Source organism: Callospermophilus lateralis, chromosome 7 (assembly GCF_048772815.1).
Source record: "Callospermophilus lateralis isolate mCalLat2 chromosome 7, mCalLat2.hap1, whole genome shotgun sequence".
NCBI lineage: Eukaryota > Metazoa > Chordata > Mammalia > Rodentia > Sciuridae > Callospermophilus > Callospermophilus lateralis.
Genome location: NC_135311.1, coordinates 36,470,136 through 36,483,373, shown reverse-complemented (window position 1 = coordinate 36,483,373; position 13,238 = coordinate 36,470,136). Strand labels below are relative to the sequence as shown.

Sequence of the window (13,238 nt, the reverse complement as noted above, 5' to 3'; positions counted from 1 at the left end):
ATGCAGTTTTCTGAACCTGGAAGTCAGTACATGCCATACCTTTACTACCACCTGCACATGCTATTTGACTGAGTCATAGGGTCCTTGGACATATGAAGGAATGCATATATAAAAAATGGGAAAAACCGGTACACAGGAGGAACAAAAGTTTTGCACAGGAATCATATTGAAAACAATCCTCATGATATTCAATTCTTATCTTTAAAGTGGCTTGTTTGGCTGGAAGAGAAATAGGTAAATACCAGTAAGATGGAGTTTGACCCCACACAGATGATGAGCAGAGAATGTGGTGGTTCCAGAGAGACATAAAAGAGCTGAAATGAGGAGCAGTACAGGATCACAGTAATATTTCAGATCTCCCTTGCCTTCGTGGTTTGTCTCCAGTAATGATGCAAAATCTCTTCTCCTTTGCTTCCTCCTGGCAGTGTATTCCAGGATATCAGGGTGTCAACTGTGAGTATGAAGTGGATGAGTGCCAGAATCAGCCATGCCAGAATGGAGGCACCTGCATCGACCTTGTGAACCATTTCAAGTGCTCGTGCCCACCAGGCACTCGGGGTATGAAATCAGCCTTACTCATCTTCCATACATGGCCTTTCTCTAAGTTACAGATCCATTCTTAGTGGAAAAAACAAACAAACAAAAAAAAAAATGACAGTAAAACTAGCTTCACTACAAGCATTTAGTTCTGCACCCTAATAATTCAAGTATTTTTTTTTCTTTCATTTCTTGCAAGCTCTGCTTCATAGTCTCAATTTGGTCTTGTTTCAAATCTTATTTTTCATAAAACACAGAACATAGAACTGATATAACATTGTAACAAAATTATCCTGGTCAGCAAGATTCCTTGATGCTTAAGCAAAAGCAGCTACTAATCCCTTGAGTAAATAATACAACATTTACCTGCTTTTGTTTTTTAGCTAGCTAGTTTTTGGTTCCATAGGGTGAGGGAATGAATGAAATGAAAATAGTTGCCTACTTTTATAATTCCAGGGGAGGAAGCTGATGGTCTAAGGTTGTGCCTACATAAACGTAGAGCATCATTCTGTTGTGGGCATTACCAACAACCTCCAAGCAATTTTCTAGAAAGTAGGAATAAGTATTATTTATTAGAAGAGATCAGTTATGATGGTGTGTATTCTGAGTAAACTGTGAAAAAATGTGAAAGGCCGTCAACAATAATGGGAAATTCATTCTCTTCTATGTCAAAGAGATTGGAAGTTCAGAGAAGTATTTTATTGTCTTATATCTTTGTGTCAATGAATTTTGATAATTTGATGTCCTAGAGTTCAGAATTTGGCTCAGTTAAGATAGAAGACTACTAGTAGGGTAGTTATTGAAGAATGAGGTTAAAGGGGAAGAGAAAATTAAGGAGAAACAGCCTCTAAATATTTGAAAATTTGTTGTGTGAAAAGGAGAATTGTTCTTTATTCTAGAAATCCATAATTCAAAGAGAAATAGAAGTCAACTCCAGTTCATTATTAATTTATTGCTTTGAATTGAATTGGTTTAGGACAAGCTATAGCTGTGGTGGTAGCTTATTAAACCTCAAATCTAAGAGCTAAACACAAGAGTTATTTTTTTTTCTGGTTATTCAAATAAACTCTGCTAGGTGTTGTGCTACCTTTCTTTATATTTTAGATATGTGATTTAAAACATTTGGCCTTCAAGGCTTCCACAGGAAAGAAAGACAAACTTGCAGAGTCATGTAGCAGCCTTCACTACCTTAGTCTAGAAGTGACATACATCACTATCTTTCACAATGTATTATCAAAAATTATTTAATAATCTCGAGCTGTCTTCAGTGGAGGCTGGAAAATCTGGGAGAATACATGTATATTCATCAAACTCAAACATCTCTTACTATACCAAGATCTCTTTGTTTATTGTCTAAGCCCAAAATGGTTTAAATCACAAGGCAACAAAATTTGAATCTTTTCTAACCATTTCTTGATTATTATAATTGACTGTCTTCCTCCCACCCCATCCCAGCTTTTTGAATACTTTATCCCACTGCTTTTTCACTTCCATGATTTTAGTGAGAAATTGGCTTTTATTTGTACTGAAACTCCCTTGTATGGGATATGTCTCTTCTCTCTTCATGTTTTCAAGCTTTTCTTTATCTTTTGGCAATCTAACTATAATAATGCTGGTGTGGATCTCTTTGAGTTTATCCTAGTTAATATTTATTGAATTATTATACCACATTTGCTTGTTTAGATGTGTGGAACAGTATTTATCCTGACTTATCTGGCAATTGGCAAATATATCAGGAGACTCAAGTTCCATAACATCATTATGAGAGTTACCACAATGCCTGTTTTTAATTTGCTATCCTTTTCAACTTTGGATCCTGGCCTGGATACACTTTTAGTTGTTTAGTTTGAGAACTAACTATAACAGTTCTGCCCATCCCTACTATTTTGCTTTAGGCCAAAGTTGCATTTATTTTCATTTTTTAGATCTGCTCATTACTGGCAGTTCCATTCTGATGGGAGACTGGGTATTTATGTTAATATATTCTCAGTTGCTAAATATCAAATATTTTGTGAGACTCGAAAGCACATATCAGTTTTGTTTTTACTTTATTTTCATTTAACTTCTAAATAGGTGATAAAGTAAAATATGCACATCCATAGATAAAAATGTATACATGCACATAGAAAAAGCATGCAGTAAAACACATCTTCCCATCCCTGTCCCTCTCCCTCCATGCTGAGTTCTCCCTGTGTCACATACAAGTAATTATCATTTTTAGTTTCTTGTGTGTCTTCCTAGGGTGTCTTTTTTTTTTTTTTCCTTAAGTATTCTTCAGAATGTCTTTATGAGGCTGGGGATATGGCTCAGTTGGTATACATACCTTGCATACACAAGGCCTTGGGTTCAGTCCCCAGCACCACAAATAAATAAATAAATAAAAATTAAAATAAGAAAAGAATGTCTTTTTGTACATGGAAGTCAAATATTTTTAACTTTGAAGTTGGACACATTTTTAACTTGGAGATATTTTCATATCAAAATATAGAACTTTCTCAAACTTTTTTAATGCTGTAGAATTCCCTTTTTTTGGTGTACCATATTTCACTTAACCAGTGCCCTAGTAATAGATATTTGGATTATCTTGCATACATATAATTTTTTAGAAATAGAATTGCTGGATTGGGTATATGTGCATTTGTAATTTTAGCTGATATTGCTGAATAACAGTGTATCAGCAAACCAATTTCTTTTCCAAATCGTTGAACATATTCACATTTTAAGAGTCATTTAGTTTTCTTTATTCCTGTTATTTATCTGATCTTAATCTGTTCCTCTTTTCCCATTATGCTATTGATCTTAATAGTTTATAAAAATTAGTGATCTCTGATATAAAATGAAAATATTTTCTCATTATACTTGTTTTTTATATTTTCATTTTCTTTGTTGTGATTTTTTTCATGAAGTCTTTTTATTTTTAATCAGAATGAGTTTGTAATACTTTTCCATAGCATCTGGATTTTAAAAAAAAATACTTTTTCGTTGTCAATGGACCTTTATTTTATTCATTTATATGCCATACTGAGAATCGAACCCAGTGCCTCACACATGCTAGGCAAGCACTCTACCACAGAGCCACAGCCTTAGCACCTAGCATCTGGATTTTGAGTCATAGTTAGCAATACCTTCCCCATTTTCTGGTTATAAAGGAATTATCATTTTTTAATATTTATTTTTTAGTTGTAGTTGGACACAATACCTTTATTTTATATTTATTTTTATGTGGTGCTGAGGATCAAACCCAGGGCCCCACATGTGCCAAGCGAGCGCTCGCTCTACCGCTGAGCCACAACCCCAGCCCTCATATATTTTCTTAATAAAGCTGAAATAATGAAGCACTTTTTCCGTATTACTCCTGATTTGTCCTAATATAATTTACTAAATATTTGATCTTTTACACAATGATTTGAGATGTCACTTTTATCAAATTCTAAATTCCCCTGTGTTTGGGGTATTTTTTTGGACTTTCTTTTTTTGTTTTATTGTGCTATTAATTCACCAGCAACTTTGTTTTAATTACTAAGGATATTCTGTATGTTTTCCTTGTTGTAGTTTATTTTTCTCTATAATTTTAAAATTAGTTTGTCTATTTTAAAAAATTCTTCTGGTAAATTGTTATTGGGGGGTCACATAAATTTATGAGTTAGTATAGAGAAACCAACTTTATAATGAAGCATCTTCCTACCCAAATCATAGTGTATCTTTTCATTTATTCAGGTCTCCTTTTGTGCCTCTCAGGACATTTTTAAAAGTTGTTTTCATTTAGAACAGCATGTTCTTGTTAAGATTATTCTTCATATTTTGCATCTTTTGCAGTTGCTATTGAATATGGAGCCTTATTTTGCATTTTATTCTTTTTTAAGTCTTGCTTATACTAATGATACTATAAATGCAAGCAACAGGAATATAGAACTCTTTTTCTTTTGTAACTTCTGAAATTAACCATGAAAGAGTCATTGATTTTTTTGTTTGTTTCTTTCTTTCAAAAATATGTTTGAAGATATTCATGTGAGATGACTCATTTACACCTACTGTACATTAAAGTTCTGTTTTAGCTAAAATAACCTTTGAACTCTCATTGGGATATTTCTCCTTTATTATTTTAACTAAAAACTTGAAAATATTTATCACTCAATTCAGCTTCAATTTAACCAATATCTTTACAAAGCTATGATCTGTGTATTTACTAAATTATATTGTTTTAAACTAATTTTTATATTTTAAATTAAAATTAATAAATTAGTGAAAAATTATTGAGTCTTTCCTGAGCTTCTCTTTTTGCCTTTGAGATGGAACAAATAATAGTACCTACTCTATAAGGTTCTACTTCTTTGGGTCATGTGGGAGAGATTATGTGAGGCCCTAATATATTCTTTCTTTTTCCCATGCTGCTCACCAGGAAGATGGTAGCTGTCTTGGACCAAGAATGCGCTTTGCCCTGTCCAACCCACAAGGTTCTACTCCTAAAAAAAGAGTAGTCTCATTAATTGTGAAAATCCCAACAAGGATGGTTGTCTTTTGCTAGAGAGCAGTGGTTAAAGGACTTTCATAATTCTTTCCCTCTCTTCTCTCTCTTCCAGGCCTACTATGTGAAGAGAATATTGATGACTGTGCTGGAGGCCCCCATTGCCTTAATGGTGGTCAGTGTGTAGACAGGATTGGGGGCTATAGTTGTCGTTGTTTGCCTGGCTTTGCTGGGGAACGGTGTGAGGGGGACATCAACGAGTGCCTCTCCAACCCCTGCAACTCTGAGGGCAGCCTGGACTGCATACAACTTACCAATGACTATCTGTGTGTCTGCCGCAATGCCTTCACTGGTGAGAACCTTTCCAGCTCGCTGGCCACTCTGCCCCGCAGGGGGCCTTGGGGAGCAGGTTCAGCATGGTATGACTCATTCTAGAGCCAAGTGAAGCTTTTCCTATGTACAAAAATGACCAGCTTAGTTTAAGATTGCAGTTCTACCATCATTACCATACAGCCCCAGAACTCTTCATCTGAGTAAAAGAGTATTTTGTTTTCAGGAACTTTGTATCTAACACTGGTTCCCTGGTCCTGCCTCCTTTGACATGTAATGGCTTGAATTACTGGGTAGTTCTTTCACTGCCATCAGGACTCAGAGGAGTTTAGGACCTTCTTGGATGCTTAAGAGAGTGGGTCTGAACTGGGATGTTTAGACAAAAATCAGTGATCAGAGTATGAACAAGAAAGCTGCAGTAGTCACAAGTATGCCCTTCCCTGCTGAGGCTTGGCCTCACTCCTAGTCTTTTCTCAAGCTTTATTTTTTTTCCACCACAGGATATAATGATGACCTAGCCCTGCCCCAGAATAGGGATTTTATCACAGCACTTATTAGTCCACTTCTAAAGAAGGGCAGCATGATGACTTTTGGGGACTTAAAAATAGTTGAATGCATCTAAATGTGGCTAGATCACCAGATACCCAGATTTAAATCTGTCTTGCATTTTCTGGAGTCTGTAGTTGTATCTCCCATGTTGAGCATGTTATCATGCCCTGAGAGTCAGATGATAGGCTGTAGTAGTCTATTTACTAGTCATTTGGCAAGTGGGATACTACTGCATCCCCAAACCATCTCTAGCCTGCCTTCTCCCTTCTTTCCTCTCCTCATTCCCTTCTTCTCTTCATCCTTTCTTCCTTTCTTCTTCACTGCCTCTCTCCCTTTCTTCCTTCTTTCCTTTCAGTTTTAAAGATATGCTGCCTTAAATAATCTTGGAATTTTACAAAGAATGGGAGGGACTTTGAAATATGGAAGCTATCTGGATGCTATAATCACAAAAAAAAAAAAAAAGAAACAGTCTACTTATTGAGTCAGTGTGGGGCATGGAAAGAATATGAATAGTCTGTATACAGGCTCATATTGGCCCCAGTGTGCTTGGGAAGCCAGAGAAGCAAAGATGGCTCCAGTTTTTTTCATTGCCTCTGCGGATGTTTTTACCTGGAAACAATGACAAGCATACAAAGGAAGGGGAAAACAGAGAAGAAAGGTATAGAGAACCACCTTGAATGATTATTCCACTGCCAGGAAGTAGAGTTTGTGCTTATTCCACACTTGTGAGTGAAAGGAATCCCTTGAACTGCAATAGCAGTGAGATGATGTTGCTGAGCGAGAGAACAACAGACCCCTGAGTACTGTGTGTGTGTAATACCTGTTCTTGGTCAGTGTCTGCCACTGTGATTTGGAAAGTCAACCATTTGTAACTCTGGTTTCTTAATTCTGAATGGCCAAAAGTGCTACTATTTTAATTTTTAAAAAATCTAAATGACCACAATCCAGATGAGCCCATCTCCTACTATTTGCCAAGAGACCTCAGCTGAGCCCCATGTCCCTTCTATGATTACAGTTGCCTGGTTCACTTTCTGGTGGAGCCAGATGTCCTTTGGCTTAGAAATATTTCTAGGGAAAATTAACTCTGGGAAAATGAAGCTGTATTTTAGGGTAAGACCAGTTAAATTACAGAAATGCCAAAATAATTGAAAAGAGACCTCATAGATAGAAATTCTCTGTAAACTGTCAATGCCTGGTTAGATACATTGGTCCTGGTATAGATTCTCTTAAGAAGTAGAAATATAACAAAATGGGGTAAAAAGTTTGTTGAACAGAAGTTGGTAATTAGAGTCACTTCTCATATGCATTATTTTAGGGTTTGGTTTGGGGATGTGGCTGCTTGTGCTTTATTGTACAGATGAGAAAGATGAAGGAATTGGTGTGAGCCAGTGAGGGCATCATGTTGAGGTCCATCAAGTGTCTTGCCTTCTTATACCCCTGGAGGCTTAGAACTGGATTCTCATACCTCTTTCTCAGTCTGTGGCTGATTCCCATCCCGGTGGGGTTGTTCAGTAACTTGATCTTACTATTTCTGCCTTTTAAAACTGTGTTATTGTTGTTTTTTCCCCTGCCTTGAGGCCGTCACTGTGAAACCTTCATGGATGTGTGTCCCCAGATGCCTTGCCTAAATGGAGGGACTTGTGCTGTGGCCAGCAGTGTACCTGATGGCTTCATTTGTCGCTGTCCTCCAGTGAGTGGCCTGATGCTGATTTAAAGAACATTCTCTCTTCCATATTATTTATGACAAAACTGAGATTAAATCTGGGTTTTTCAAGTTCCTTAATGGGGAGTGTTCTCGATTTTACCTCCTTCGGAAGAAAGCACTTTAGGCCTTCCCAGAAACTATGAGTTTCCCAGTCTATGACTAAAAGTTTCCCTTTGGAACACTAAGGGAAAATCACAAGAAGTGATGGAATGTCCCCTTAAAATAGAGGTACTGTCACTGGCTCTGTGGTTCCATGCCAGAGCAGTCTTACTGCCCTGGTTAGGTGAAACTCTATTTAGCTTATGTTATTCCTTAAAGTAGAAAGCAGCTTAATTTCAGCCATTTGTTGTGCAAACTCTTGCCACTGCCAAAGGCTGAAAGTTCCCTAAAAGAGAAGTCATTATGTGTGTGGAGACACCCAAAAGAAACCTGACTAGTAACCTTGACTTGGGCTGAGCTTGATGTGGAAGTCTTCTAGGGATTCAAAACTTCCAACAGGACTCCCCCACCCCCACCCAAAGTCATTGTAGAAATGATCTAATAATGATTAGAGAAGGTGGACTTAATTTCTAGAAGTAAGCTCTTAAAGTGAGAGAATTCTACATTAATCTCATGGAACCTTCAGCTCTTATCCACTGGCTCCTCGAACTAGATTGAGGATGCTATATGAAGGGATCTAACCAAGTGTCTGTCTAGTCTTTGTCTCCCTAGAGGTATGCAAGAGACGGGGTTAGGAGCAAGAATAGGGCAAGTCTTAGGTCTGCCTGCCATCCTCATTTCTTCACCACCTTCCACAGGGCTTCTCCGGGGCAAGATGCCAGAGCAGCTGTGGACAGGTGAAGTGTAGAAAAGGGGAGCAATGTGTGCATACCGCCTCAGGACCCCGCTGCTTCTGCCCCAATCCCCAGGACTGTGAATCGGGCTGTGCCAGCAGCCCCTGCCAGCATGGGGGTAGCTGCTACCCTCAACGCCAGTCTCCTTATTATTCTTGCCACTGCTCTCCACCATTCTGGGGCAGCCACTGTGAACTCTACACGGCCCCCACCAGCACTCCTCCTGCCACCTGCCTGAGTCAGTACTGCACTGACAAAGCTCGGGATGGCGTCTGCGATGAGGCCTGCAACAGCCATGCCTGCCAGTGGGATGGAGGTGACTGTTCCCTCACCATGGAGAACCCCTGGGCCAACTGCTCCTCCCCGCTTCCCTGCTGGGACTACATCAACAACCAGTGTGATGAGCTGTGCAACACAGCTGAGTGCCTGTTTGACAACTTCGAATGCCAAGGGAACAGCAAGACGTGCAAGTAAGGGCTCCAGGCTCTGCAGAAGCCGAAGGGACTGTCACTAACACTCCTTGGTTTCTCGTTCTTGCTCCTAACCACTCCAGTGCTTCCACCCAAGCTGCCTCCGCTTTTCAGATGGTGCCAGCCTTGTCTCGTCACAGCCACTCTGCGCTTTCCCTCGCTGACAGAGGGATGCTCGTTGCATAACCATCCTTTCTTTGCCTGTCTTTGCCTTCTCACCTGCTGCTCTTTGACCTTTGGGGGGAAATAACATTTGGAAGTGTTATTTCCTACCCTTAGGCAGCCTCTCAAGTAACCTGCCTACAGGATGGATGAAAAGGTCTGTACCTCTTCACCAGTTCCTTTCCCTTAGACTGGTTTTCCACATTTAAGCAGAGTTAGATTAGGTCTTTTAAGATTCCTGCTCTCTGTTCCAGTTAGAGAATGCTTTATAGTCAGTATTGTAACTCTCCTATTAACCATTGCATCTAGCCCTAGTTAATTCTCAATAATCTTTGTGAGGCATAGGTATTGTTAATGATCTTTCATATATGAGAGAACTGAGGTATCAAAGGTTAAAGAACTTTCCAAAAGCACACACAGTACCAATGACTCCTACTCTTTTCACTGAGCTACATGGCAAATTGTACCAGATGATAGAGTTATCAAGGGATGGGGGTAGGGGTGGGAGAAGAGAGTGTAGCAAATGATTGTGAACATTTATGTTTGGGGGTCCTAATTCTTTTCCCAGTATTTGAAAGAGATTATACAAGTTAGATCTAGTATCCTCTATGGAACACCCCCTTCCCCTGCTTATTTTCCACAGTTGCAGTCGCTCCTGAGAGGGAAAGAAATGGGCCACACTGGTTCTCTGTCAGCCTTTGATGCTTCAGGGTCTAGAGCCATCTTTGGTACCTTTTACTTTCTAAGGCTCTTTGTTACCTCATTTAAGGGGAGCAGTGGATACAAAGTAGAGGAAACATTAACCAGGTTGACTTTGGTTTCACATGTGCAGTTTGGTTAAAAATCTGAATGAGCAAGAGTGTGAGTTGCATAGGAGCCCTTATGTGCCTAATGTGCACAGTGTTGTTCCCCATTCAGGGAACAGTCAGTGATACTGAGTGGCATAGACTGTGTGCACTCCACAGTATCAATGACAGAAAATTCAAAGAAGGCTTCACAGGCCATATGGGTCCTGATACAGGCCACAAAAGATAGGTAGCAAAATCCACAGTAGTTCCAAGTGGAAAACAAAATGAAGCTATGTCTAATTTGAACCCCTTTCCCCGTTCTTTCTCTTCTTTGCTTAGGTATGATAAGTACTGTGCAGACCACTTCAAAGACAACCACTGTGACCAGGGATGCAATAGTGAGGAGTGTGGCTGGGATGGGCTGGACTGTGCTGCTGATCGGCCCGAGAACCTGGCGGAGGGTACCCTGGTCATTGTGGTATTGATGCCCCCTGAACAACTGCTCCAGGATGCCCGCAGCTTCTTGCGGGCACTGGGCACCCTTCTCCACACCAATCTGCGCATTAAACGGGACTCACAGGGGGCCCTCATGGTATACCCCTATTATGGTGAGAAGTCAGCTGCCATGAAGAAGCAGAAGATAACACGCAGGTCTCTCCCTGATGAGCAGGAACAAGAGGTGGCTGGGTAGGTATCTGGTTTCTGAACTTGTTAAAGGTGAATTCTGTAAAGCTGAGCATTTTGAGATACAGCAGAAATTATAACTTAGCCGATAAAAATACAAAGCTTAGGCAAATAGAAAAGCCCATTGCTTAAGACAAGCCCATTATCCCAGTACTTTTGTTTAAGGATAAAGATTTGCTCTGATCTTGAAAAAGCAGGTGGACTCAAGCAAGTGGAAGGCAAGATGTTGAGGAGGACTTCTCAAATGCCGTAACTTTTTTCCAGAGTTGCCTCAAAACCCTTTATTAGCAACTCCTCTCTTGTATTAGTCATTGAGTTATTTACAAGACTTTTTACTTATGACATGTCTCTTTGACAAGGGCAATAATCTTCATTTGTTCTGTCATTCATACCCCACTATTTGTTGGTATATCCCACAATTTTTTCAACCCTTCAGCTAATGAAATATGAATACAAAAATATGGGAGTAGTAGGGCCTCAAATGTGCAGGGGCATGCTTTTAGTGTAGCACTCAGTGCCACCAAATAGGTGGGAAGGGATGGAAGAAGACCACTGAAGCCTTTGAGAGGAGGGCACTGAAGGCCAGCCTCCCCAGCTTCCTCACTTAGCTTTCATTGCCACAGCCAGAAGCCTTAGGTCAAGCCAGACTAAGGAAGGTGAGACATTCTTTTGGTGGGAATAAGTGTTTAGGATCTGAAGGGACAGTGTCCTAGTTTCTGAGATCTTTCTGAAGGCAGCATCCCAGAGGTGAACAGTCTGATGCTGAGAGGAGGAAAGAGAGTTTATATAACCCTTCTTACTCAACTTGCAGGAACTTCCTATTCTACCTTCCATTTCCTTTCTTCCTTTTTGCCCTTGGCATCCCACAGCTCTCAGGTGTTTCTGGAAATTGACAACCGCCAGTGTGTTCAAGACTCAGACCAGTGCTTCAAGAACACGGATGCAGCAGCAGCTCTGCTGGCTTCTCATGCCATCCAGGGAACCCTATCCTACCCTCTTGTGTCTGTTGTCAGTGAGTGGCATTGGTGTTAAGGGGAAAGGTTTGGGGACAGACATCCCTAGGGGCACACTTTTCAATGTGCAACCCTCTATTTTTCGGGTGGAGAGGTCAAATGGCCCTCTAAAGGAACTTCAGGTTGCTATCAAGAGGTTGATGGTTTATATAACAATATCCGTTTCTCTGGACTTTCAGGTGAATCCCAGCTTCCAAGACGCACTCAGCTACTTTATCTAATTGCTGTTGCTGTTGTCATTATCTTGTTCATTATGCTACTGGGGGTAATCATGGCAAAACGAAAACGTAAGCATGGCTCCCTCTGGCTGCCTGAAGGTTTCACCCTGCGGCGAGACTCCAGCAATCACAAGCGTCGTGAGCCAGTGGGACAGGATGCCGTGGGGTTGAAGTAAGAGGGTTGGCCAACAAGCCACTATCCATAGTAATAAGCAGAAATGAATAGAAAAGCATGTCTTATTGAATCATGATTTTTAAATTCTAAGCTCTGGCCATTAATCACAATGAACAGGGTTCTGAATGACCCATGAGTGACTGAAACTATAGTGTCAGAGTCTGCACGTGTAGTCATGTGAAAGCACTCTGTGCTGTCACATGGTGCTCAGCTTCTATGTGGGGGCACACTTTTGTTGTAAGCTCTTTCTCAGTGGGAAGGGAAAAGATGGGTACTCTGAAATGTCATAACTCTCTGGCCCATGACCCTTATGTCAGAGATTACCCTTAGAAGTAGGTGGGGAAAGTGTTTAAACCACTATGTTTATTAATGCTGTAACCTCTGTTTTTGTTTCTCCCCTTTATGATCATATCAGAAATCTCTCAGTACAAGTGTCAGAGGCTAATCTAATTGGTTCAGGAACAAGTGAACATTGGATGGATGATGAAGGACCCCAGCCAAAGAAAGCCAAGGTAAGCTGGCTGCAGTAAAACCACCATCATCAGTTATCACCAGATCACTTTTCAAATTTCTATTATTTGATTCTAGAGTGTTCTAATTGGAAGGAAAAGGTGGTCACGTTTATATATTGCCCAGACAGGTGGCTTTCTCAGCTTCTCACAAACAGAGGGAAACTTAGGACATTAATGACCTTGGGTTACCTGGTCATTTTAGAAGGTTTTCACGACCTTCTAAAAATAATAAAACATGCTTTCTTCCTTCGTATCATGCTGTTAGTTGAGTCAGAACTGTTGTGTGATCAGTTTCTTTCATGACTAGATCTCTTTGGGCACCTCTTCTGTAAGAAAAGATGGAATTAACAGGAAAGAAAGCCAGTGGCTATAGGCTTTAGAGGCTCCACATCTTGAGCCCAGGAAACTAAAACCTCACAGAGCAAGAGGTAGATTGGGTGGAGGCAGATGTGAGGAAGGAGACTGCACATCCTTAGCTACATGTGGCCAGCAGCCAGGTATGGTGCAGTCTTGGCCAGAACTGGATTCAAGTCCAAAAGTCTGCTGCTTAGTAGCTAGCAAGTTATCTTACCTCTTTGTATTTAATTCTTCTTCTCTTTAGAATGGGGATATAGTAACTCTTTCCTCTGTGAGTTGCTTTGAAGATAATATAGCAATATACCTTACCTAATTCCTATCATATACTAAGAAGTCATAAAGGGTAGCTACTTTTAAATTATCATCAGTATTATTATTCTTCAATCTTTTCCTGAGTGCTTATTCTATGCTGGATACTATATTGGGAAAAAGGCTAATTC

The 13,238-nt window shown here is 40.1% G+C and overlaps 1 protein-coding gene across 2 annotated transcripts in view; it reads left to right on the top strand.

Moving 5' to 3' along the window:
* Positions 1-13,238, top strand: part of Notch2 (notch receptor 2) — a 154,165-nt gene that overhangs the window by 131,710 nt on the left and 9,217 nt on the right. The window contains exons 22-29 of one of the 2 annotated variants that reach the window (XM_076863227.1): positions 426-558; positions 5,118-5,354; positions 7,459-7,571; positions 8,384-8,889; positions 10,179-10,526; positions 11,393-11,535; positions 11,716-11,926; positions 12,345-12,441. In XM_076863227.1, coding sequence (XP_076719342.1) covers positions 426-558; positions 5,118-5,354; positions 7,459-7,571; positions 8,384-8,889; positions 10,179-10,526; positions 11,393-11,535; positions 11,716-11,926; positions 12,345-12,441 — 1,788 coding nt within the window. The remainder of the gene's footprint in view (positions 1-425; positions 559-5,117; positions 5,355-7,458; positions 7,572-8,383; positions 8,890-10,178; positions 10,527-11,392; positions 11,536-11,715; positions 11,927-12,344; positions 12,442-13,238) is intronic. The other variant, XR_013091938.1, reaches the window with a different exon arrangement.